General features: G+C 32.0%; 4 protein-coding genes across 9 annotated transcripts in view; 1 reads left to right on the top strand and 3 right to left on the bottom strand.

Moving 5' to 3' along the window:
• Positions 1-1773: 1773 nt before the first annotated feature.
• Positions 1774-4080, bottom strand: LOC105835773. Of its 3 annotated transcripts, none has more exons than XM_028189149.2 (2): positions 3984-4080; positions 1774-3395 (listed from the first exon to the last, which is right to left on the bottom strand). In XM_028189149.2, exon 2 carries the CDS (start codon positions 3246-3248, stop codon positions 2007-2009), a length of 1242 nt encoding a protein of 413 aa, XP_028044950.1. In that variant the 5' UTR covers positions 3249-3395; positions 3984-4080; the 3' UTR covers positions 1774-2006. The 3 variants fall into 3 exon arrangements, with proteins under 3 accessions (XP_028044950.1, XP_036142030.1, XP_036142032.1); XM_036286137.1 differs by lacking the exon at positions 3984-4080 and adding an exon at positions 3470-3698; XM_036286139.1 differs by lacking the exon at positions 3984-4080 and adding an exon at positions 3453-3698.
• Positions 4081-4371: 291 nt separating this feature from the next.
• LOC105835789 (zinc finger protein 90 homolog) lies at positions 4372-10384 on the top strand. Its single transcript, XM_012679340.3, has 4 exons — positions 4372-4839; positions 4956-5201; positions 5279-5770; positions 5845-10384. Exons 1-4 carry the CDS (start codon positions 4630-4632, stop codon positions 6397-6399), a joined length of 1503 nt encoding a protein of 500 aa, XP_012534794.1. The 5' UTR covers positions 4372-4629; the 3' UTR covers positions 6400-10384.
• Positions 10385-10443: 59 nt separating this feature from the next.
• Positions 10444-17415, bottom strand: LOC105835788. 2 transcript variants are annotated; one of them, XM_012679339.3, is made up of 3 exons: positions 13192-17415; positions 11997-12546; positions 10444-11834 (listed from the first exon to the last, which is right to left on the bottom strand). In XM_012679339.3, exons 2-3 carry the CDS (start codon positions 11997-11999, stop codon positions 11142-11144), a joined length of 696 nt encoding a protein of 231 aa, XP_012534793.1. In that variant the 5' UTR covers positions 12000-12546; positions 13192-17415; the 3' UTR covers positions 10444-11141. The 2 variants fall into 2 exon arrangements, with proteins under 2 accessions (XP_012534793.1, XP_012534792.1); XM_012679338.3 differs by lacking the exon at positions 11997-12546 and having other exon boundaries at positions 13192-17412.
• Positions 17416-18557: 1142 nt separating this feature from the next.
• The window catches only part of LOC105835774 (serine/threonine-protein kinase par-1), an 87849-nt gene continuing 80850 nt past the window's right edge, over positions 18558-25556 (bottom strand). For all 3 annotated transcript variants that reach the window (XM_012679311.3, XM_028189150.2, XM_012679309.3), the window contains 3 exons: positions 22256-22618; positions 19930-20123; positions 18558-19445 (listed from right to left, as the gene is read on the bottom strand). In XM_012679311.3, coding sequence (XP_012534765.1) covers positions 19391-19445; positions 19930-20123; positions 22256-22618 — 612 coding nt within the window. In that variant the 3' untranslated portion in view covers positions 18558-19390. The remainder of the gene's footprint in view (positions 19446-19929; positions 20124-22255; positions 22619-25556) is intronic.

The following is a 25556-nucleotide window of genomic DNA, read 5'->3' on the forward strand; positions in this document are numbered from 1 at the left end:
AATTTTTTATTTAATACAAGCACACAAGAAAGAAAATGGTCTGTTACTGGGACCATTTTTCGCGGGAAGCAAAATTATTACGATTTTCAAGGTTTTTTAGATCATTTTTTCGATTAAAAAAAGGTGGATAATAGAGCAATTCTAACACCGGATTCGTGTTCAGCACGTCAAAATACATAGAGATTGTGATTAGTGGGGGCTTTGTAACAGACCACTTTTTTGTTTGTCTGGGTTATTATTTAAAAAAAAATAAAAGCTGTGAAACTGGTAAATTTAATATAATCTGGTCTTTTCTAACCTTTGAGTAAGAATTCTATTTTCCGTTTTACTAATTAAAGAATAAAAAAAAAATTTAACTAAGAACAAAAGTGCAAGAATTTTTAATATCTAACTTTAATATCTAACTATGATAGTGTATATGTATTATTATTTACATGTTCATTATTTCACATTTACATTTTATTTTTCATTTTTAATTAATTTTTTTTCTTTTTCATTGACATATATATCATTTGTAGACGTAATTTTCATAACTTGTTTTTATATCTTTCGATTACTCACTGTTGATCTTTAATTCTAAACGTATTGATTAAATTTTTATATTTTTTATTTTATTTTTTCTTTAATCTTTAATTATTTTGTTATTTTATTGGCTGAAAACGACTTTATGAGGCAACACCATCTTAATATCAAATTATTTTGAAACAAATATTTTAATTATTTCTCGCTCGCACTTCTTTGTTTTGATTTTAATTTTTAATTATTGCTTTAACACATGTTAGTTATTAATGGTAGTTATTAATGCATTGCATGTGTAACATTAAAGATTTTACATAAACTAAATTTACTAAATACTGATACCCTTCTGTAATTTAAAAAAGTTTTTGTATTTTATTTAAATAACTAAAAAATTTAAGTACAATTTAAATTTCTATTTGGTATGTACTATGTGTGCAGTTTCTAGAAAGATATAAGTGTATTAAAATAAATTGCAATATTTAAATGATTTATCTAACTCATTTCAAAGTGAAAAGCATGTATCATCAACCGGAATGTCTTCTTTAAATTCAAAGAAGTCTCGGCAATGGCCTTGACATTGTTTAAAATGGTTTATGAATCACTCTTTAGTAAGACATATGCTATACAAATTTATGAACTTGATATGCGTATGTAATAAAAGAAAATAAATTTTTATAACTTTAGGTTTTAATTAAAAATACTTATATTAGTTAATATTTAACAATAAGTATTAAATGTCAATATTTTTTATATATTTCATTACCTTTTTTGTATTTTCCCATATTTTAAACTAATTGTAAATTATATAAAATATAATCAAGAAATACATATTTGTAAATTAAAATTTAATATTAAAATTATCAAAATTAATATAAAATTAATAAAATTAATATAACTACGATAAATAATAAATTATTAGATCATTGGATAGAATAAATGTGTAAAACTTTTAATAATGTTAAATATAACTAACTATAAATATAACTAATAATGTTAAATATAAATAATGTTTAATAATGTTAACTTTTAATTATGTTAAAAATTATTTAATGCATGTACGCGGATTAGGCATTACAATACGAAATGTTTTAAAGAAAATAATAAGAAAATAATCAAATATATAATTTAAGAACTTCATAAACTTCCGAATAGATTTGCCAAAATGTAAAATGTAAAAAAAAAGTTATTATTAAATATTATTAAATATAATAAGAAAAGTAAAAAAAAATAAATTTAAAAATAAATTAAATTTGATATTATAATATGTTGTTTTATTATAAATAAAGTTACAATATAAAATGTATTTTTACACAAGATATATTTATATACGATGTAAAAGGTAGAGATATATAAAACATTGAGACACGATGTGTGAAATTTTTGTTACCAAATCTTTGAAACAAAAGAAGTTATGTCGCTGTACTTAGATTTCAAAATCTATAATAGAAATCTAGGTTTGAAACCATCATCTTATCACTTCGACTTCGTCAAAGAGCTCTTTTTTGGTACTTAAGTGCTAGGCTATTTAGTGGCGGTCTAGCCTTCAAAACTCCGAGATCAATGGCGTGCCCGGTGAGAGGACAACTTTGGCATCGTTTACGCTTGTAATTAGTATTGCAAGCGTTCTTCTCTTGTCGCACTACGTATCTGGGAAAGTAATGGATACGCTTCCTCTGCGTCGTCGTACACGGCGGCATTGTCACCACCAAATCTCGTCTGTGAATCTTGTCTACTGGTTCCGGAAACAATCGCTCGTTCAGCAAGTACTGTTGCAGCGATTCCGATGATCTGGACGATGTCAAAGTATGCCTCGAGCCATGTGTTTCAAAATAATTTTGCTCTCGAAACTTTTTCAGGTCCTCCATTTCCTGGTCCATAAAAGTTTCGACTGCGGGACTATCGTCATACCTCAAACATCGTTCTCTTTGCTCGCAATATTCCGGTAAATCACATCTTTCCGCACGCTTATCGCGGCCAAACTTCGCAGTCTTTATCTCCAATTCACTTCTGCAACAATAAGGACAATCTTGCTTGTGCAACCGCGTTGTTTTTTTACCTCGCATCGGCGATTTCGACGCGAGTCTTTCGCTGGACTCTGGTATCTGCCTCCTGGATCTGATAGTCTTTCGTAATGTTGACTTTGACAACTTTCGCGAAGACACTTGACTTCTTTTGCTTGAAACGCAAGCAACATTGTCGTCGGATCCATTTTCTTCGTTCGCTAGTGTATGTGCGGGTACTACTAGAGACGTCAGAGATTTTTGCCTTTCGTCAACGTGATTGCATTCACTTGGCAACGCTGTTTTCTCGTCAATATCCTGCATCCTAATGCTTGTCTTAAAGCGGTGGTAGTTGGACGATCGTGGACACTTTCGCAAACAGTCTCCCTGATTTGCAATCCATAACTTGGAGATCTTGTTTTGTACATTGCGAAGGAATTGAGATGTGGGCGTGTAGTCAAGTTTTTGAATTCTTCTGAGCGTCTCACAGCTGATCGGCAGAGTAAGTGCTGCTTTGTCGCTAGCCTCTTTGACAAATCTGGGCTCAAATTCATTTTGACAAGAACAGTAGAGTGACACAGATTTGTGTTGAGTTCTTGATGATTTTGTGCATGTCTTATTCGTCTCAACTTGACAATAACAATCCTTTACTGGTTTCTTAGATGCAACTTTTAAGCATTGTTCTTGGGGTTTCTTAGACGTTAGCGTAAGTTTTCTAGAAGCCAACATGTCTTGGGCTGATTATGTGTTTTGAACTAAAACGTGGAAGTTCTCCAGACACAAAACAGCGTTTAAATTGTTGTGCAATTTCTATAAATTGATGTTTCTTTCTGTGTAAATTTCTCAACCTTTGTAGTTATGATCATTTATAAAGATCTGCAAAAAGATAATAAAAATTAAGTTGCTTAAAAAACAATGCAATATTCCACTTACACATAAAATATATTTACAATGTTTGCCACTCCTCTACTTCAGCATCCACTCTTTTATAGTCTTCAACAAACATGTGTTAACAATTTTTCTTGCACAACTTTTTCGTCATTCAGCATCTCTATCATATGTTTATAGCTTAAGGTATATTGTCATTAACGTTATATTGAGTCATATTAAATACACAAAATACCATCATTATAATAATTCAATTTACATATCAAAACAATTCAATACAATAAATGTATATATAATAATAAATGCTATATTAATAAAACTACAGTAAAATTAAATATATAACATTGCAGTATTATAAATATAACAACAGCAAAAACTTCGTATTATAAATTTTTTCCATGGTTATACATGTAACATATTCGTTTGTGTATGATAGATTTTATTAACCTTTCTCGCTTTATTTAACTTTTGTTTACCATTTTAGCTACAATTTTTACGAGAAATTTATTATCGACAAAAACCCGATTGAAATTGTTATAACTTGACTCACTTTCGCCTTCAACAACGTATACCTACTTTATACGTGCTCCATCCGAAACTTCGACACACATACTGATCACCATGAAGTTCGAGGAGTCTTGAATTGTAAACAAAAAGAGACGCTCCAGGCTGGCCAAATTCCGAAAGACAAACACATTCTACTCGCACTCGGGCGTCTTAGGAATATATTGTTTGTTTAAAAGAAAAATGTTGCTTTTTTCGACGTAATTAAGTGTCATTAAAATTCTTCACTCTAGCTACGTCAATTTACCTCGCACTGTCCGTTACAATAGAGAAAAATTTCACTCGCACGTCCATTCGCGGCCAACTTCACGGTGCTTGACGAGCGTAGTAAATATCGCAGCGACTGCCAACCAAGCGAAGTGCGCGCGCGTCGCCATGTTCGTAGTGTTGATCGAATCATATGGGAGACGCCGTCCGTGGATGGTGTGTGTATGTGTTGCGTGGTCCTTAACGTAGCTAAATTAAACTAGGTAAGACCTCGGGGTATTGATGTATCGCACGACGACACATCGCAGGTGATATTTCAACTCGTCACGTGGGCCGCGTACGGCTGACCCGATGCGATCCTATTGTGTTACCACGCGGACAGGTTATCCGTTTGTAGGTTAGGAACACATCGCGGACGCGCATTTCCCGCACGTTACGCGCGCGTAGCGTCATGGATTTACCCGGGAGCGGCTCGTCATCCCGCGATCTGCCCGCCAAATGTTCCCGCTCGCTACCGCAATTCTCCGAGCTGCGTTCAGTGCCGACCGTTACCGCCGCCGCCGCCGCCGCCATCGCCGCCATCGCGGCAGACGGACGTAGTGTGCAGTCGCAGGGGATGCAAACTACTCCCCAGGTAGTCACGTCCCCTCAAGAGGCCTCGGTAAGTCTCCTTTCGCTTTCTTCTTCGCGTCGCGTCCTTCTTTTTCTACATCAGTTTGTTTATCTTGTTTTGCGATTTAATGTTTAACATTCTTTTTTTTTGGTGTTCTTTCTTAGGCAAGCACACTCAGCAAACTCCTTGCGGCGTCTTGGCAGGACGTGTCAACTGTGCTCCAACTGTGCGACAAGCAAGTTCTGAATCAGATAATTAGTGTCCCGAATTATGGTCAAAATAACGGGACGCTCGGTGCACAATCCAGCAGTTTTAATTTTATCAATAATCCCTATTTACCCTCCACGTCGCAAGCTGATACTGTAAAGCAAGATTCGGATATCCAGCCTAAAGAGAAGATTTCAGATAAGGTAATTTTTTTGTTAATAGATCATTTAAAATTATTTTTGTTTTTAGGCATAGCTATATTTATTTACTTCTATTATAGGAAACTGAAATTATGATAAAACATAATCAGACAGCAGTTATGGCCGATTATTTTCACAAATTATCTGAAGTACCTTCTTCTCTACGCGAAGCATTTGGAAGCGTATGTGCGGAACAAGTAAAAAAAGAGAAATTACGAGAAGAGAAAATAGAACACACTCAGAATAATATTTTAAATATACCAAATATCAGGAATCACTTTTATTTACAAAATGGTAATAATTTTGCAAATTCGGATCACGTGACTGTTTCGAATGATTTAAATCTGCAAAATGAACAAGAAATTGAAAACAGTTTGCGAAACGTTCTAAAAGTCGAACAGCAGGTACAAACCGACTTGCCGAAAATTGAGAAAAAGCCGAAATTTCGAGCGAAAATTGGCGAGATTAAAGTCAGCAATTTCGATGGGATTACGTTTTATTGTTGCCCAGAATGCAATTTAGCACTTCCAGACAGAACGGATGTTGAACAACATATACAGAGCCATTTACAGGTATATATATTTCATTGCCTTTGGTTTTAGATTAAGAAAATATGCGCTAAATAACAAATTTTTATTTATTTCAGGAGCGAAAATACCAATGTAAGGAGTGTGGTGCCATGTTAAAAAGAAAGGAGCATCTTGATCAACATATGCGAGGACATTCGAACGAGCGACCTTATAAATGCGACGTATGTAAGAAAGCGTTCAAGAGGAATGAACATTTAACAAGACATACCGTAATCCATTCTGGCAACAAGGATTTTGCGTGCAGCATGTGCCAGAAAGCGTTTTCACGTAAGGATCACTTGAATAAACATCTTCAAACGCATTTAGGCATTCGTAAGAATAAAATGAAGGAAGATTCTTACTTTTTTGAGCAAAAAGATACAACAAGAGTATTCGATAACAGCATCGATATTGCGGCGGCGCCTAAACAAGAGATAAGTTATACTCTAAAGGATAGTAGTTTATCGAAACAGGAAAATGCTTTTCTACAACAATTTCAGAATTTTCAAAAAAATCCGACTTTATTGCACACGTTTGCTTCCCTTAAGGAACATATGAAAGATATAACTATGCCTGAACAGGCACAGAGCAGTAATATGAATGAAAATTCAAGGTATATAATGCCGTCTTAGTTGTAGATTATATCCGCATATGTTCCAAAGCAATACATGGCGGATAATAAAGCCGTCGTAGGTAATTTCAATTTTTAAATTCATATTTTGTCATTGGAACAATTATAACTTTGAGACTTATAGTTTAATTTCAATATGTCAAAATGTTTTAAAATTGGATTAAAGTCGTATATATTGCTTGAAAAATGTGTATTGCGATAAAGATATCATACAGCCTATCTCCTCTATTCTAATGTCATTGGGACCGAGCACATTTCCTCTATTCTACAATTTCTCCTCAGTCCTTATTTTTATACTAATGATGCAGAATGAAGATATTCTTGTACAATCTGTTTTTTGTTTAATTTATGATTTATAGTGTAACAAGTGTTAGCTGATTATTAATATAAATACAAGTTGCAGAATAGCAATATAAAAGGAGAAACTCAGTTTAGAGGAAGTTACTAATTTAGAGAAAAATTTGGAATAGAGGAGTTCTGTATATCGTCACATGTCAATCTCGCATCTTTAATGCGATAATACGTTGAAATAGTTATGTGCTAAGCTATGAGATAAGCTGTGATTATCTGAATATCTTTAGTATTCTTGTCTTTCCAGTGTTTCTTCCTCGTTGTCACCTCCATTTTATTACGTTATTTTGATTGTATAAAAATTGAGTTTTACAATACAAGAAAGTATCACTGATTCTTATATTTAAAAATATAAGATGCCTTTATCTGATAAAAAATTTTGTCTTACAATTTCTTTTGTAAACTTGTTAGTAATCACGATACGAACACAAATGCAAGCGCACGCACATTGCAATTCTTAAATAAATTAAATTTCAAAAGAATTGATAATCGTTAATGTATACATTAATGTATTAATGTAATTCTTCTCTAATCGCCTTAATTCTTGGAATCCTAGAAACACAATATTTTAAAATTTATTCCAAGATTTTTCTTACGTCCTACATAAAATAAGCATTTTAAAACGAAAATAAAAAATTGATGAGAGGAATTATTATAATAAGGAAACATCAATTTATGTATAATAATTGCATGCTTGTCTGCCTTACTTAAGTTAGTCATAAGAAATATTAGGAAATATTATCAACAATCTAGTCCATTGTCATCATTTTTAATTTTAATGATTACTTGCATTAAGCAAAGACTCATTTTGGACATTTGGACTTTTTCGCGTAATTAAAACGTAATTACATTAAAACTTCATAAAGAATTAAGCATAAGAATAATTATGTGAGAGATATTGCTAAAATTCTGAATCGTCACAAAAGTAAATTTGCTGATAATATAAAAGGTGTTTTTTTTTAAAAAAAAGAAATGAATTATTCCGTAATTGTTCTGTGATCCAGATATTCGGAAGTTTCTTGCTCTTTGTCGCAGTACTTTTCTTTTACATATTTTTTATTTTATTAACTGAAATTCGAAAAACAAAATTGATTGAAATATGTGAAAAGATATGAAATGTGTAATAACGATACAATGCGTGAGAGTTTAGTCCAAGTTCTGATACTTGATATTAAACAGAAGTTTAAAATTTGGTATAGGCATTGAAATATTATCTACGGTAAATAAAAATAGTAAATTGATATACTACCAAAAATTTTGTTTAAAATTATTGGTCAGTATATCAGATCATTCTTATATTTAATACTGTCTCAAGTACAGTCCTAATATGTCATAAATTAATTACAGAGTTATGTTAGCTCTATGATTAGTTATACGAATTTTAAAACCTTACTTAAGATAATTTTGAAATGTGTTATCAGATTATGATCGCAGATAAGATACATTATTATTAGGTAGAACAATTACAATTCTATCTGGCAAAATATTCATTATGATAAATTTTTATATTTACAAAATAGCTTGACCGAAAAATATCTGAGAGACCAGTATTTTTTCCTATATGTCTCGAGTTACATTTATATTGATACGACATAGAAATGTGTTCTAAACATAACGTAAAACGAATTCAGTTTTGCCATTCAAAATTAATTCTTGTGCGAAATGCGTTAAGCGATATTTCCTTGAATAACTTTCATTGGTTTACAGGTAATTTTTTAGTTATTATTTCTCATCTTTTGTCTAAGTAAATCACTCCTCATCTTCTCCATTTTGTCATTTATTGTTTTGAAAGTTAATTATTTGAGAGTCAATAGAATATCGCGCTGGTTATCTAAAAAATAGACTAAGTCTCTTTGATAAAATTTTATTAAATCCCCATGGTTATTTTTTTTCGTAGAATTTGTTTTTTTATATGAATAATTAAGTTTTCAGAAAAAAACTTTTTTTGCTTTTGTTTTACGTCACATTTTACCTCACTAATATTTAAATGGAGATTCTAGTCTAGAAAATGATTTTCAAGATTGAATTTCATAATCTTTTAAATAAAAGCTATTTTTATAACATTATCGTGATACGTTCTTCAAAAAGAAATACTTTACATTAAATAATAAAAATAAACTTACCATATAATTTGATTTTATATTTAAGTATAATTTTAAGATGCTATCAATGAATTATAGAGTCATATTAGCATCTTAAGACATTATTTAAGATAGTCCGAAAATAAAATTCGAACTATGAATCTCGATTTTTGTCGCTGTTGCACTAGACTGAACTAAAAAATTTTCTATTTCTCCAAACTTCAAATATATACATATATCTATTTTATTTTAAGTACAAGTATGTACTTAAAATAAATATTATATACAATAGGTTTAGACTACATATGCTAGTAGTCTAAACCTATTGTCTTAAAACCGACAAATTGGAGAATTTCTAACCATCCGCAACAAATATGCTAACGAAATTATTAGTATATGAATGTATTTTATCTGAATGTGTTTGATAAAAACTTATATTAAAAATAAAATGGTAGTACTATAAATATTCAAGTTACAAATTTTAAAACAATTTTTTCTTTAAAAAATTATTTAAGATATTGATTGATTATAATATGATTTTAATATGAATAATAGCAATGTTTTCGTAGATAAAAAATTACGTTGGCTCGCGTTTTAGATTAATAGAAATCTTCCAATTATGCCCACTTAAGATAAAAGACATTTTAAGATAAACTATGCCTAGTGATTTATATCTGCGATTTGAGAATATTATTTTCTAGAAACCTTAAAAAATGTATGCATATATAGCTTTAACTTCAATAATATGTGAAACTTTAAATTTCTTTATTTAATAGCTTATGTTTAAAAAATCATGAAATTTAACCTTGAAAATTGCTTTGTAGAATTCTCCCTTACATAAAGTTTAAAAAAATATATGATTATGTATAATTACCTATAATCTAAAATTATTAAATAGCAAAAGTTACATTATATTTTACATGTGGATAAGCAGTGTTTGTGAATAAGTTGCATTTGACATTATTTTTATCATACCCACCTGTTTGACAATTCACATTTAATTTGTACATATCCTAGAGCAAGAAGTTTGAGAGACTTCCACTGCATATTGTATATTCGCGACGATTATGATTATAGTTTCCCTAATGTTCTCTTGTGTACGTGCGATTGTGTATGTATGCGTTAGGTATATGAATTAGATGATGGTACTGAATGCACATACCGGATTCTGGTATCACGTAATATAACCAAAGACTTCATATACACATGCGTATGTCAAACAGTATTCTAGGTCATTCGCGCTGGGATCTTTTTATTTAATTCTTCGTAAGTCATTCTGATAATTTAATAAATGCTTCTTGAATGAAGGATCTTTGCATAAAAAAGGAGTGGTAAATTTTTTTTTAATCAGACGATGGTTTTCTTAGCGATGATTTCTCTCAATTTATCTCACTGAGATTAGAGATAATGTAAGGTAATAGAACTTTTTAAACAATGAATGTACATTTATAGGACTTGTGTTTAAGCACTGTTTTGAGCAGTGGATGTGCGTTAACAAGACTTTATGCATTTATCCCACAAGAGAATTGTTATTGTATAGTGATAACAAAAAAAGATAGCTAAAAAAGTGACATGTATTTTTTAGATCAAAATATTTTTGAATAAAACGTATGTAATGTACAAGATCGTATATTATTTCTTTATACATATACATTTTTTACAAATCAAGTGTATGCAGTTTGCGGTTGAGCGCTGCAGAAAGTAGCGTTATATAATTTTACGCAGTGTTATACAATGAAAGGATCGTCTGTGACACTACCGCGGAAATATTAATTCGTCGAACTTTGCATCGCTTCCAGAATGAACTCGGAATCCAATGGGATGGTATAATATTACATAATGATACAATATAAGAATCTGTTGAGTTACTCATACAATTTGGGAGTTGAAGCGTTAAGCATCATATATATATAATTTGATCTCGTGTAATGTAAAATTTATTTGTTTTATTTTTATAATGGAACATGACAACAGTGCAAAGATATAAAATTATTCTATATCTGTATGCTATCTTTTCTTCCTCTGGTCTCCTATTTCTCTTTTTCCTCTATTATTATATTCGATATTAAACGTACTGATATTAAATTTTTATTCGATATTTACTTGTACTGTGTTGGCGTGTATTTGACATTAAATATTACGTTTTTACTTTATATTTGAACGCGAATTTTATATCGGATAAATTACAATTGCAGACATATCTGTGTTACGTATATTTAAACTTATAAATGTAGATTATAAATATATTAGTATAACATAATTTTTGTTGTAATAATATTTTATTCCATCGTTTTTATTTCTCCTTCTATTATTAGTTTGTCATCTTTCCGTTGCCACTATCAGGACCCGATAATTTCGTGTAAATGCTGTAAGTAAAGCCGAAAAGGGATCCAAGCCATTCGAGCAAGTGACGGGCCATCGTTTTCGGAAGGGCCGTTTTTGGCGTTATTATTTCTACTTCATTTTTTTTATCTAGTTCTTCGTCTTGCAGCTCCAGTTGCTCCAAAGGCTGAATATCATTGAACCAATCGTCATCAGGCAATGTCCTGGTTTTGTTGGAACTTCTTTCGTTAAGGTTTGTAGAGCTTACGTTGTTTTCGTTTGCTTTGCTCATTGCTTTTATTTTGATGGACGAATCCTTCTTAAGATTGCTCGAATTCGCCTTGTTGTCGTGATTTTTTAGTGCCGACAATGACTTTACCTGATCCAGAAAGCTATTATTGGGATATTTGAGATTTGTATAGTTATTTACTTTTAATGTATCAGACCAGATCAGCCTTAGAGTTTGCAAATTAGGATCTGATGCGTTTTTCGCCAAGATTTTTTCTATGTTGCTTTTGTTGTTAGGTTGATGGAAAACAAAGTTGTATGTTGTGCGTAGTTTTTCCCAAAATTTATCTAGCGATTCCGTGGTGCTGTTGAATTGTTTGTGATATGCCGTCAGCCCTTCCACTGGGAATAGCTTCGTTATTTGTGGCTTTGGTTGCACTCTCGTGGCGAAGAGCTGCGAGACATCGAAAGGAATTTACAATTTCATATCTGAACACGCGAATACTTTTAAAATATTATTTTTAAAAATTATAGCAAAAATTACGAGATTTCTATTTTACTTTCTCGAAGTAAGCTTACTTATAAAAGTAATTACCAGCTTCTTGTAAAAAATTACCATAATTAGAATCAGATATATATTCAACAAATCGGATGAATCTTCTTCAGAACACGAGTTTTATCGGATGTGATGTTGTAATGTGCCGCGGACAGGTGATACAACACATAATCGTGTGTTGCAACATGTTCAGTTGCTGAACCTACGCGGTAGTTTCATTTTCACCAAAATTATAAGTCACGTTGGCAATCGCGGTTGCAACTGGCGATTTTTACGCTCTGATTAAGAATAGATATTATTTACTGTAAAGTATCTGTCATTATGAGACGGAAATAATTGTGCTCAAAGTTTTGCGCGTATACGAAGTTCCTTCAGGTGCGATTAGGAAGCTTACTTGATAAAATATTCCGTCAACAGAAAGTCGCCAAGAATCTCTACGTAGCTTTCACGCCAAGTATAAATTGTATATTAGATGTGACTTGTATGTTCAAGAAAGGTTCAATATTTTATTAAAATCGATCTTCGTAAAAAAGTTTTTTGAAAGTTTTAGTTAAACCTCAGAAGACCTTTCGGAAAACTGTGACTAAGTCATTCTTGACCTGGAGAGACTCTGTTGGACAATAAAAAATTTATACGTTCCATGTATACGTATAGTACATAAAACCATAGGAAGAAAAAGTTTTTGAGTTTGATTTTTTAAACCCACATAATGATTGTTAAAAAAGGTACGAGTAATTTTCAAAAAATAAATATCTTGAAACGCAGCCAGGATTAATGTAACTTTAATGGACGTATTGAAAACTACACACCTTTATAAACAGCGGTTAAATAAAATTGGTTAGAAAGAAACGACAGAATTAAAATTTAGAAAAATTATTATAAAAAATTGCAATAGAATTAATATGATTTTAGCAAAGGTGATAATATTTTAACACGTCACATTTCTGGAAACTGTATGTATAGGAAGCGACATTACATATATATATAGCTTCAATTTTTATAAAATTTATAGTAAGTCCATTAGAATAGACAGAATTTAATTGAAATTGTTTTAAAATTAAAATTTATTATTTTATTTTTAATATTTATTAAAATAATTATTTTCTATTAACAAAGAGTTTAATATTTTTTAAAAAATTAATTAAAAATATATTTATTAAAGTGTAAAAGTATAAAAATTATAGGAAGAATTTTATAATCTTGAATGCATGTGACAAAAATTTGAAATTAATCAATTTTGAATTAAAGTACTTACGCAAAGAAGACAATATCCCAAGAACTTCATACTTGAAAAGATATTTTCTCAATATGACGATTTATAATTTCCTTGGGCGATCCGGACGATCAACTGAAGGCCCCCTTCGATTTCAAAACCTATTTATACTTGCAATGCAAGAGCGTAAGCATGCATCACCATTGATTGGCTTTCGTGGTTTATATCCATTGTCTTTCGTCTGCGCCTCTGCGAACCATCGGCATACAGTTGCCCAATGGAATTGATAGTCGTGGCACGCATGGTTGCTTCGCGGCCAAATCGACTTGGCTCGTCCAAACGATTTATGATATTGGTCCCCGATTTTTATGGCAGGTCAAGGTATTACCACACAATCACGTCATTGTTTTGATTATATCAAAATTTTTATAAAGCGAAAATTAACGAATTCCATCTCGAGTTAATCTGTTTGCATCAAACGCAAATAATAAAAAATAACTAACTTAGTGGATAAAGTGGTTTGTCATGTTTTTTCACGACATATCAAACGCACTATATGGAAAGGAAATGAAATTTGGAAAGACAGTTTTGTTTTTTTTGCTTCTGATATCATCAGAATGCATGATTTATTTAATAAAATGACACATTTATAGATAATAAAATATACACATATAATTTTTTTATATGTATATATATATTTAGTATATAAATTTACAATAAGAACCGATGGGCATGATAGGCAATTTACGCTCATCGCATGGGCATTTACGCTTTTATTTATTATTGGTGGTCATGATATAATTATGTCCAAATGATTTAAATTTCTTAATGCAAGATCATGGCGTAAGAAAAAGTTAATTTTTTGTTTTTTAATCTTTATTTAAATATTCAGATAAGTATGAAGCAAGAGGAAAAGTCCGTGTTTTTTCTACGAAGTCTTTTCAAAATAAAATTGTCTTACTCATCAACTTGTGGACAATAGAATTCTTTGTGGTTTGGCGAGCATTAAAATGTAAAATATTAATCGATTATTTGAAGCACGACTAAGGAATGCGTTTGCTTATAAGTTCGTTCAGTTATTATGCATCGATCTGATAATAAAAGATTAAGGGAGATTATCGAAGATATTTCAATTAACGTGGAAAAGGAAGAGAGGAGGGAATAGTAGCAGGGTGTGTTAAAGTGGGCTGTTAAAATTTTTACGAGACTCTACGTTAGCTTAATGAAAGGGGCTGATGCACGAGGGAAAGAACAGTAGCACTCGGGAATAAATTACGAAAGATTTAATAGTCAAGTTGAGTTTTACGAGGCAAATGACATTAATGGAAAGATAAAAAGGATTTATTACACAGACGAGCAATTACAGTACTTAGTTATTACAAATGTGCACAAGAAGAATTTCAACTTTTTTCACGACGGATTTCTCAATCGATCGCAAGTAACTAGAAGTGAAAACTCGGTGGAAAGTTATCGTAGATATAGTAAATAGTAAGACAATATAATCTTTTTAAGTGTGCGGAATTGCTTTTGTTTTCATATCGTGTATTAATACAGAAATGTTGTGCGTGTAATCGTGACATCGTGCAATCCCTATTGAAATATTGAAGTTAACAGTTTATTTCCTTAATATAACATATTTCCTTAATATAAATTAATTATATTATCAATATATAATAAAAAAGGACCGATGTTCTAATGTGAATTGCACGATATTTGAATTATTACGATTACATGAATTACACGATTATGAATTGTAAGTCACAACTTGTCGTTTAGTTTTTGTAAAATTTCGAATTTAACATTAGAAAGAGATATAGAGAGATAATCAAAGCGTGTAACATTTAAGAAAGTGTTAGATGAACATATTGTAGCCTCTTAAATCTCTACAGATATATCTAGAGTTGTGGATTTTTCGAAAACTGACAACGGAAGGATTTCGTAATTATAGAACAAGAAAAGACGTACCGAAATAATATATACATGTATCGCGTAATATATTGATTGTCGAGTAAAATCAAACGCATTAATCAGCTATTCATGACTCAATTGAGCATCATTAAGAACTTTTGGTCGCGATATCGAGTGCGGAGATTCGTTACATTCAAATTGATAGTAATCTATGTTCAAAGTGTACTTAAAGTCTACATAAAGTGTGTATACGCTATATAATCCGTTACAGTGAGATTTAGAGACATTAGAGTGTGCGTCTAATACAGGGTACAAAATATCTTGTGCAATCTGTGATAAACAGTATCGCAATGCGTAAAATGCACATACAAATGTATATATATCTATAATTGGTTAAGTAACAATAATTATATACCCGTAACAATTCAGAAAATGTCTACTGACAACAAAATACATTGCATTTTGAATTTTTGATTATAAAAAATATTGAGTAAAATTCAATTTTAGTATAATTTAATGTAAAAAAAAAATAAAATAAAATAAAATAATACAAAGGTAATAGAATGTAGCACAGAGCTCTCATTATAGTACAGAATAATTAATATAACGTCAATCATGACATAATTTTATGCATTTGTTATCAATAGACAGTTCCATATTCCTGGAAGAGGATTTATAGATCCGTATTAGCATCCTCTTTTAACTCTAAATGCAACTGCCTAAGTTTTGAATTAGACGGTCATATTTAGGATTATAAATCAGGTGACGATGCAATGCAGATCTTGAATTATGAGGCGCCGAATATATTTAATAGATGTAAAATATATCAGGAAGTGTATGTATATTGTTTTTTTAATGGCGATAAATTTGTAATCCACTTTCATAAGGCTCATTATTCCCGGTCTATGCAAGAACATGAAGGATGCATTAATTTGCATAGACTTGGAATTGCCACGGCCAAATAAAAGTCAAGAAAAGCATGTGCTTGATAATGGGACACTAATTATCCTTATCGACTAACAAGTCCGTCGCAGTCTCCATGTGGCAATTGTATGCTGAACTAGATTGAGATGTGTGCGAGGCTTGGAACACGATACGTCTCGAGTACCGTCCGCTGCCATGAGCTCTGAAAGCCATCTTTTAATTCATACGTTTGAATTGTGGTCCCCCGTGTCTCAATCCAATAAAATCATGAGTCTCTGTTTGCCTTGTCTTGGTCGTGCGTTCGGCGCCGTTAATATGAACTTAACATACATAAACTTTAAATATTTTACACACTTGAATTTAATAAAGTTATTTATAATTATTAATCACTTGTTTAATTTAACATTAAGAGTCTCGAAAATGAAAGATAATAAAACACAATTTTACCTTCAATCAAAGATATTTGTTTGCATAAAAAGTTTCTTGATTTGAAAGATCAAGATACAGTAGTTAATTATTAAATAATTAAAACAAAATTAATTTAAATTTAAAATTATAGATTGCAATTATAATTCTACTATTATTATATTAAAATATATATTATAACTGGAATTTAAGATTAAATTTATGTGAATATTATAAACTAAAGTATTAAACTATCTAAATGAATAAGACCTACATTGTTTAAACTTTATATAATCATATAATTATTTAGATAATTTATATATACGTATTATATAAAAATCTATAATCGTAAAAGTATATCAAATCAATGTCATAAATAATATCCATGCATAAATTACATGATAAGTATAAAGTTCAATATTATACAAGTGCTCAATCGTAAATTTAATGGCATGAACTGAAGTAGGGCGTCGTTGTATCGCGGGCTTTCGTTTACAAGCCTACTTTTTAAAAAATATTCATTTTTAATATTCATATTATACATACAAAATATGAATACAATATACGTACACCTTTCCGTTTTTATATACAATATCTACGTAACTTATGATATCTTATAAGTGAAAATAAGTGGACTGCAAAAGACACTTATAACGAGTAAGACCTCAAGCACATGGTCGATTTTTCGTCACGTGATTATTATATTTTGTAGCGGAAAATCTGACCGTTTGATAGAACACTTTGTTGTATTCCGATAAGTATACACACAAGAGATTATTTTGTCACGATGGTTTTAAAAACAACATGTTCCATTTTTGCATGTATATAAAACATGCATGTTTATATACGATATGCATACGGGTAGTGAAAGAATATCGATTTCGGAGTAATTATTATCGTACTGCGTAAAATAATAGCTGTACAATCAAATAATATGATGCGGAATTGCATAATATGCAAATTAAAAAGAAGTAAGAAAATCTTGTAGGAAAAAGAATATATAAAATAATTACAAAATAAAAAATATGACACCAAGTATATAAAATTTTTAAATATTATTTAAAAATTGTAAAATAAATGATTAAAATTATTTATATTGTGTTTAAATAATTTTTTTTCTAGTATGCATGTAAGATTAATTGTATTATATATAATTATATACATATATACGATATATAGTATTATACATATATCATTATATATATTATATACTATTTTAACCTATGTAACTGTATATATATATATATATGCTGTAATATCATTAATTTTAATTTTTTATTACTTAAAAAATATTTAAATTCTAATAAAATTTTAAGTTAACTTATTTTTTATAAGAAATTTTTTCGCTGCTTGGGTATATATGAAAGTTGATTGATGTAGAGCAGAAAAATTATTCATGTGCTAGAGATTTTACTCACATTCTTGGGACGATTGATTAATCTATTATCTGTCAATCCAGTTTAGAAGAGAACCATATAATTAGTTATAACTACAAAAATATTATAGAAATACTCTCTCTTTTTCCTTTTTTTCTCTTTTTTTATGTTTATAAAAAAAGTTATCCTTACGAATTTTAGCATTCATAATTTGTTTTTGTTTATTTTTTCTTATAGTCTTTACTAATACAAAAAATTATTTTTTTTGTTTTCATAAAATATGTTTATAATTTACTTGTCATGATATTTAAGACATATTTTTGTTACACTAAATTATTGCTAAATTAAAATATATATTCAAATTTTATATAAATATAGTTAGAAAATATATTTAAATTAAAAGAGTATGCATAAACTATTCTATTTTTTACATTATTTTATTTAAACTGTGACAGAAATTTAATAAGCCAAACGAATTTGTAAGATGAATGTTCTCTTTGAATTTTATTGACATCGAACGTGAAAACTAGTAGAGCTAAAACGAGTTTCACAAAAAAAAAAGAGAGAAAAAATATTTCAGTTTGTATGTTGTTCATACCAGACTGTTGGCATGATATTTTTTGTATTATATATCATACAAAAAAAACATAAAATGTTTTTCGATGGTTCTCTCTCTAGGACTGGATTAGATGTGTATGCAATTAAAAATTTTAAAGTTATTTACAAACGTGCGTATAGAGCACGAATTCCTTATGATATTAATGGAATGAAAACCTCCGGCGAGGCGTATTTTAATTTCGGATCATCCTTCACAATAAAACACATCATCTATTTTCGTTACACAATTTTATACATGTAACGTTTTTAAATATTTCATCGCTTTATTAATCTTTAATAAAAGTGTAGTGATATGCGTTTTTTAATTTTTCCATTATTAATACAAATTGCTTTTGCAAGTTACTGGATAAAAAAACAGAATAAAATAATATTTGGTGGATTATTTACATCTAATATTATCGTGTTGTAGTCATCAAATTTAATAGATTTTTTTATTTATGTAAAAAATGGCAGTCAATAGCAAAGTAAATATAATAATTCTTTCACATTCTTTTGAAGATTGTACGGTGAGCTGTTTATGTGTGATAATTAATTGCAAATAAGGTCCTTCCTATTTTACTATGGTCAAATAATAAAAACAGCCAAAAGTGCAATCACCAAATATCACGCGTAGTACAGTATAATGTCGAACATTCAAACGCGACGTTATATTCTTTTAGACAAAACAATAAACATTTGAGATCCAGCAGAAACATTTTTAACAAGTCCTCGATCCGCTTTTTCGTCAGCCTCGCCGGTTAGGAATTTTCGCGTATTCATATAACAACTCACGGAGCTCTTACCTGCAAAACTAAAGGCAATGCTCCGTGGTTCTGACGATACAAGCGACGAGAGTGAAATCGATAACGATGGTTCTCTGGAAGATTAAACTTTCGTTGGTTCGTTCGACGATTTCGCCTTTTGATGTCACGATCGCTCGTTGAATCGCGATCAACGATGCGTCCCGATCTATCTTCCGTTTGACGACGGCCCGTTTTTCGCTTGGGATTTCGTGCTGACGGACCGTGGCACTATCTCCTCTCGTTTTCCGTTACAGGCGATAGGGGATTTTCTACCGATAATTGTCTGCCAACATGTATATAAAAGAAGGATTAATTAAAGAGGGAATTATTGAAAAACAGACAAACACGAGGAGATAATACCGAGATAATAATTTATATATCATATTTTGCTTTGTATTATCGACTGATTTATATTACATCATGAGTAGCCACGTGTAATTAGTTCTTTTGACGTGCAAAAGTAAAAATAAATTGCACATTATATGGTTTATGAATATAAAGTAACAATGTGACGTTTTACATTAAATTTTGAACGAAATATCTCGCGTACAGAAAACAATTATACGTCTGTAGAAATATCTTCCTAAACAAATTCCATTCGAGAAAGAAATCCTCTGTCGAATATTTGCGTTCGGCAAACGAGATTCTGCTAAATAGAGGCTCTATTGTGCATAACGGGCGCAAAGAGAATTTAAAACGTTATTTGAAAAATACAGAATATATAGAAGTCCCTTTTCTCCTCTACCTGAATAGCGTAACGTATTTACCTGCCGCTTGTGTGCCAATCGTAGGAATCCGGCGCGGAATTGCTTCTCCCGGCTTCGTGAAAACGTTCCGCTTTCGCATCTCTCATCGCGTCGCTCTTCGAGGAGGACACGTCACCTTTTGGTCCTCCCACTGGTGATACCGTGCCGGCGTCGTTGTCCGCTGTCCGCCCGAGTCGCTTAGGCAGAAATGGGTTCTGGGGACCAGAAATAGTACGCGCGCTTATTTCCCCGTTTTATGCCCTAGTAATCCCGAGGGACAAGATATCGGGTTTTCTCTCTTGCACAAAGTTCGCGAGCCGTCCACGTTGGCGATAAAAATGCAGATTCGCTTCAAATGACCGATTCCTCGTGCGCGTCTCAATGCACATGAATGACGGAGGAAGGAAAGAGCGTTTTGACAGACCGTAAAAAGTCGACAGCGCCGTCAGTTTCAGTGTAAGAATATGATTTCACGTTTGAAATCATTCAAATCCATTTTGACTAATTATGATTGTCCGTTTCTCCATTTGCGATCTCAAGAAAAGTTCACGAAACTTGTAATTAACTGCAATCATGTGTTGCTTTTTTTAATGATTTCAATTAATCTCTTAGAAGCTTTAGACAAAAATTAGAGTGTTTAATTCATAAAATATATAGTAGAACGTTGGTATTCCGTATATTTTATAATCATAAAAATTATTTAAATTATCATGTAAGCGTCTGTTCAACAGATGCAGATGAAATGGTCTATCCGTTAAGTTTGTTAAGAGCTGAGAGTTGCATGAATATTACGTCATATTGCATGTTTAGTCGTATCGTCAGTAATTGGTCTGATTTGCGTGGGTGAACTGGAGAATCGATCTGTATGTTTAATATAATCTGGTTGTCTGATATGTTTACTCAATATATTCACCGAAATACCGAGAAAATATTTATACATAATATTTAAGTTAACATTTAAATATTTGAACTGAAGGAATTTAATCAAATTAATAACCGTTTTCTTGTATGTTTAATATAATCGACCGTTGATCATCAGTCTAAGGTTTCCTTGATTCTGAGCACCGTAGAAAAATTCAATCAATTTTTAATATATTTGTCAGTTCTAGGTTTGAATTCACTAGGAATGAAAATAAAACACGAAAGCGAACTGACAATCACAGAACCGCGGATTTTGACGCATCGGTGAGTTAAACTGTTTGCATTCTGAGGAAGTTTATCCGTCGCGAAATCTTTTGCATCTCCATGACGCGAGCTCATTGAAATGTTTTCGTTAGCACTACAAAACCATTGGAGCATTGTTGACGCCTAAAGGCAAATTATGTAGTCAATCGATGTAATCCGATAATACATTTAAAACGTATCGCCCTTCGACATTTGCCGATTGATCGCACTTTCGGTAATCGTTTCAATATCATTAGAGAATACGAACACGATTCTGCGAAATGCCACCAAATATCGGCTCTTCGCGTTTTGAAAGACTAAAGGTACGTTACAACTGTATAAACATTATCGACGTGCACCCGTCGAAATCGTCGTCGTGTAATATTCACGGAGGCACGCGTCGTTATGTCAAACACGTCAGAGTATGTCACTGCGACATTTCGTGAGAGCGATCACATCCCACGTAGCACAAAAATTGCAGTTACATTACATCCATGTTGCAACAAGATTGCAAAATTGTTATAATGTAATTGCAATTTGTTATGTGTGGGATGTTTACATGATTCGGTCCTTCCATCGTGACATTTCCGCTTTTGGACGAACGCAAATTACGTTCCCTGATAAAGTTGCGACCATCTTTTAAATATTCTCCTTTGTAGTGTTACACACATTCATCGGAGGGAAAAAGAACGTAATGTTGCATTTTTTGACTAATAAATTAGTTGTTAACTAAAAAATGTTACGCAACTGTGACGGGAAGAGAAATAGTATATCAAATTTAAAATACTTCCTTTTACATAACATTTCACGATTTCTCTCGTAATACAATTTTAATCCTTTTTATTTTTAAGAACTTTATAACGATGTTAAAGCACATGTATGAGTTATCAAGGAGTTTGTTTACACCTGTAAAAATAATGAAAATTAACTCAGACACGTGGTGACTCAACGTGAGAAAGTGTCGCAAAGTTCACGGAAAAAAATGTAATCAACTAAATTTCAATTGCATATAACTAAAATGTATCTACCATACCATAAATTTATTGCTACTGAAATTAATTTTCTTTTCTTCCACGTGTAGCACACGTGTGTGTGTGTGTGTGTGTGTGTGTGTGTATAAAGGGTGAAAATCATTTTCGTAACATTGTCGAGTGTTTAGGGTTAAATTACATTCTTTGCTTACCTGAAAGCTGTGTTGTTTCAGCATGTTCTTGACGAGGAGTAGAGTGCCCAATCTTATGACCTCCTCCTCGGTGACGGTGACCCGTAAGCGGCAGTTGTCGACCTCAGCCGGCAGTGGTTCGGTTGCGTTATTCGTCAGCCACGGATGCTGTTTTACCTTCGGGAGTATCAGCCTGGTTTCCGGCGACTTATCCAGCATCCCCTCAATTAGATAACACAGTTCCGAAGATAACCGATTGTCGGGGAACACGAGCGGCTTCGAACGAACGATTTCTTGAATAGCCGTGCTGTCAGAAGCGCGCCAAGGAAGATCTCCGATTACAAGCGCGTACAGCGTCACCCCCATCGACCATATATCGCATGGCTAAAATTAGATAAATTTTCGAGATCAATCTTCAATTAGACGCGTATATATGGGACTTTTATTCGAATTGAATAATCTATCGTTATATTGAAAAAAATATTTAAGATTTATTATTCTTATAAGAAGTTTAAGAAGTTTGATTTTTCAAATAGCTGCTGATAAATTTTTAAATTGTAAGATTTTCTAGTAACGATAAATAATATTTTTAGTGTTCTAGCAATAAATCATGCATAACTAATTTGGCACAGAAATTTGCTGAAGTTTATCGAACAGTGAAATTAATTTTGTAATCCCATTCGATACGAGTTTAGTTTGAAAACGCATGCAAAATCCTCTTTTTTGTATTACAAAATTTAATTCTCCTTACGTATTTAAATAAATGATTTATAATGTGTAGTACACGATAGCCAAACGGAATTCGAGAGTTTATGATAAGCGGAAAAAATGCGAAAATATCGCAAAGGCATTCCCGTTATGTCATTATAATAACCATTTATGCAATACATTAATTTGAATTTGTAATGTATGGGTCGATTTAACTCCCTCGATACGAAAAGATTTTGTACTGAATGATGCATTGTATTATTACCATAGCAGTATTTCCTCTTTATAATTTTCCGCTGAATAATACATTTTTTGGCATATTTTACTTTAGAAGACTAAAAAAACAAAATTTTTATAAACATAACTACTTAAACTAGAAAACAATGTATCGGCGATTGTTGTTTTTCACTGCTTTGTTAATAGTATATGCGACAATTCTTTCATAAACAACCCCAGAACGAGCGCGAAATTATTTACTAAATGAACTAAAAATCTGTATTATAAGCTTACAAGTGACATAACTGACAGCACTAAAATAATTGTTATTTATGTAACAGCCGCCGTAAAAGCGGTTAATTAAAAAATTTCATGTTACGGTCTCCTTTCTTAATTAAAAAACAAATTAAAAGATCCAGTTAAAAGTTAACTGAATTAAAAATTAATTAAAAGATATTAATTCTGACCAGCGGTGGTAGCAATATTTTCTGTATCTTGATAATTAAGAAGCTTTCACATCGATCACGTCGCTAAAGAATTTGAATAAAAGCGCTAGACTCTCCAGCCGGATTCGGATAGGCGCCTGAAGTTAGACGCGATTACCGAATGTATCGCGTACGTGCCGCTCAGTTCACTTCGCACCGCGCCACCGTGCGCCACCGATGCGTAATCGCGAAGATCGTTCCGCGCGCGTTCTCGCGTTCTTTTAATCCCGAATCCCCGGTCCGATTTTCGCGTGCCAATCAGTATCGTTGGCGTTAATTCAGTAGATCGCATTCGCGAGAGCTCGTGCTCGCGATCGGAGCGACGGCACCGACACCCGAGAGGGCTCGCGTTCTCTCCAAAACGCGCGTTTTGTACTCGCGAGTGTCATCCAGCATCCTCGAGGAGGCATCGAGGAAGAAAGGATCGTCGGGGAACTGTCCGTGACGTGATCAAAGGAGGGCGAGCCCCGCGATAAACGTCCGTGTCGGCCATGATTGTTGTTGTGGTCCTCTGCTCCGGGCGTTTTTTTTTTCCATGTCGGTCGCGCGTGACAAGAGCGTCGGTTGGAGTGTCGACCGGATTGTTTCGGCGTTCGTCTGCGATCGACTGATGGCGAGTCGATCGAGCGAGAATGAATACGCACCGGGCGATCGTTTTACCGTGCCGGTTGTAAGTGGGTGAGTGCAAATGTGACTAACAATAAGAACGTCGAGGAGCAACGTCGAGGAGCAACGGGCGAATCAAAACAACCAGCGGCGATATCTGGGAGAGGTTAGATGGTGAGTGCGTCTGTTTATTTCTTGACTTTTTTCTCGCATGGAATTCTGACGGAATTTGTATGACGGGAGGAGAGGAGCGACGTCCTCTTTTTTTCCGATTTCGAAACTTTTCAAACGGCGTAATCCGTATAATCCTACGGTGCAAAAAGCGAAATGAATTTCTTCAAGCCGCCTGAAATTGTCAAGCGGGATTAAGACTCCGGGCAAAAAGGTATTTTCGAGATTATTTACAGAATATGAAAGATTGTAAGAGCTACTTATAACTTTTACATGTGCCCCGGTAAAAAAATGTTCATACAAAGAGATAAATATACATAAAATATATGTTTATACTAGCTTCTTCTTTTGTAAAATTTCTATGTGATATAAAATACATAATAGTCATACTGAAAAAGACAGAAAGTAATTAAAAGGATAATTTTCGCGTTGTTTCTTTTACAAAAAGATAAGCTTGGAGAAATGAGAAAAAAAATGTATAATTTTGATTCACGGAATATATATGATTATACAAGGATTATACAATTTTTTTTCCGTATTTTTTATACAATTGCCTAGCTTTTTGTAAAAAGAGCAATGCAAAAATTATCTTTTTAGTTTTTATCTTTTCAATATGACTATTATTTTTTATATCAAAAATTTTACAAAAAGAAAGACACTAGTATAAACAAATATGGACATATTTTTTTATGTATATTTATGTTTTTATATGAAAAAATTTTTTACCTAGTTTTTAACACGCAATGAAAAATTGTTAGAATCACGTTAATAAATGGCTTTGATAATAAATGGCTTGTAAATAATAGATTAATTACAAAAAAGTCGAGATTTTCCCTCTAAATATTTCGCATTAAAAAAAAACCTTATTGTTAATTAATATTTTTTAAGTCTTAAACAGTGTACACAGAGAGTCTTTATAAATTTCGCAAATTTAACACCGAGACTCATTAGCAGTAGTCACATGAGGAAACGTGTTTCAACGTAGCAGACCTCTTGAAATATCGTAAATGCCATTAAATAAACACACCAGGAAACTGGAATACATCTCGATGCGCGGCGCATTTGCTGCAAAAGCGGAGAATAGAATACAACGGTGGCGCTTTAACGCGGGTGCAGTCAGGAGGATGCTTTATTCG

This window comes from Monomorium pharaonis, chromosome 4, assembly GCF_013373865.1.
Source record: "Monomorium pharaonis isolate MP-MQ-018 chromosome 4, ASM1337386v2, whole genome shotgun sequence".
Classification (NCBI taxonomy): domain Eukaryota; kingdom Metazoa; phylum Arthropoda; class Insecta; order Hymenoptera; family Formicidae; genus Monomorium; species Monomorium pharaonis.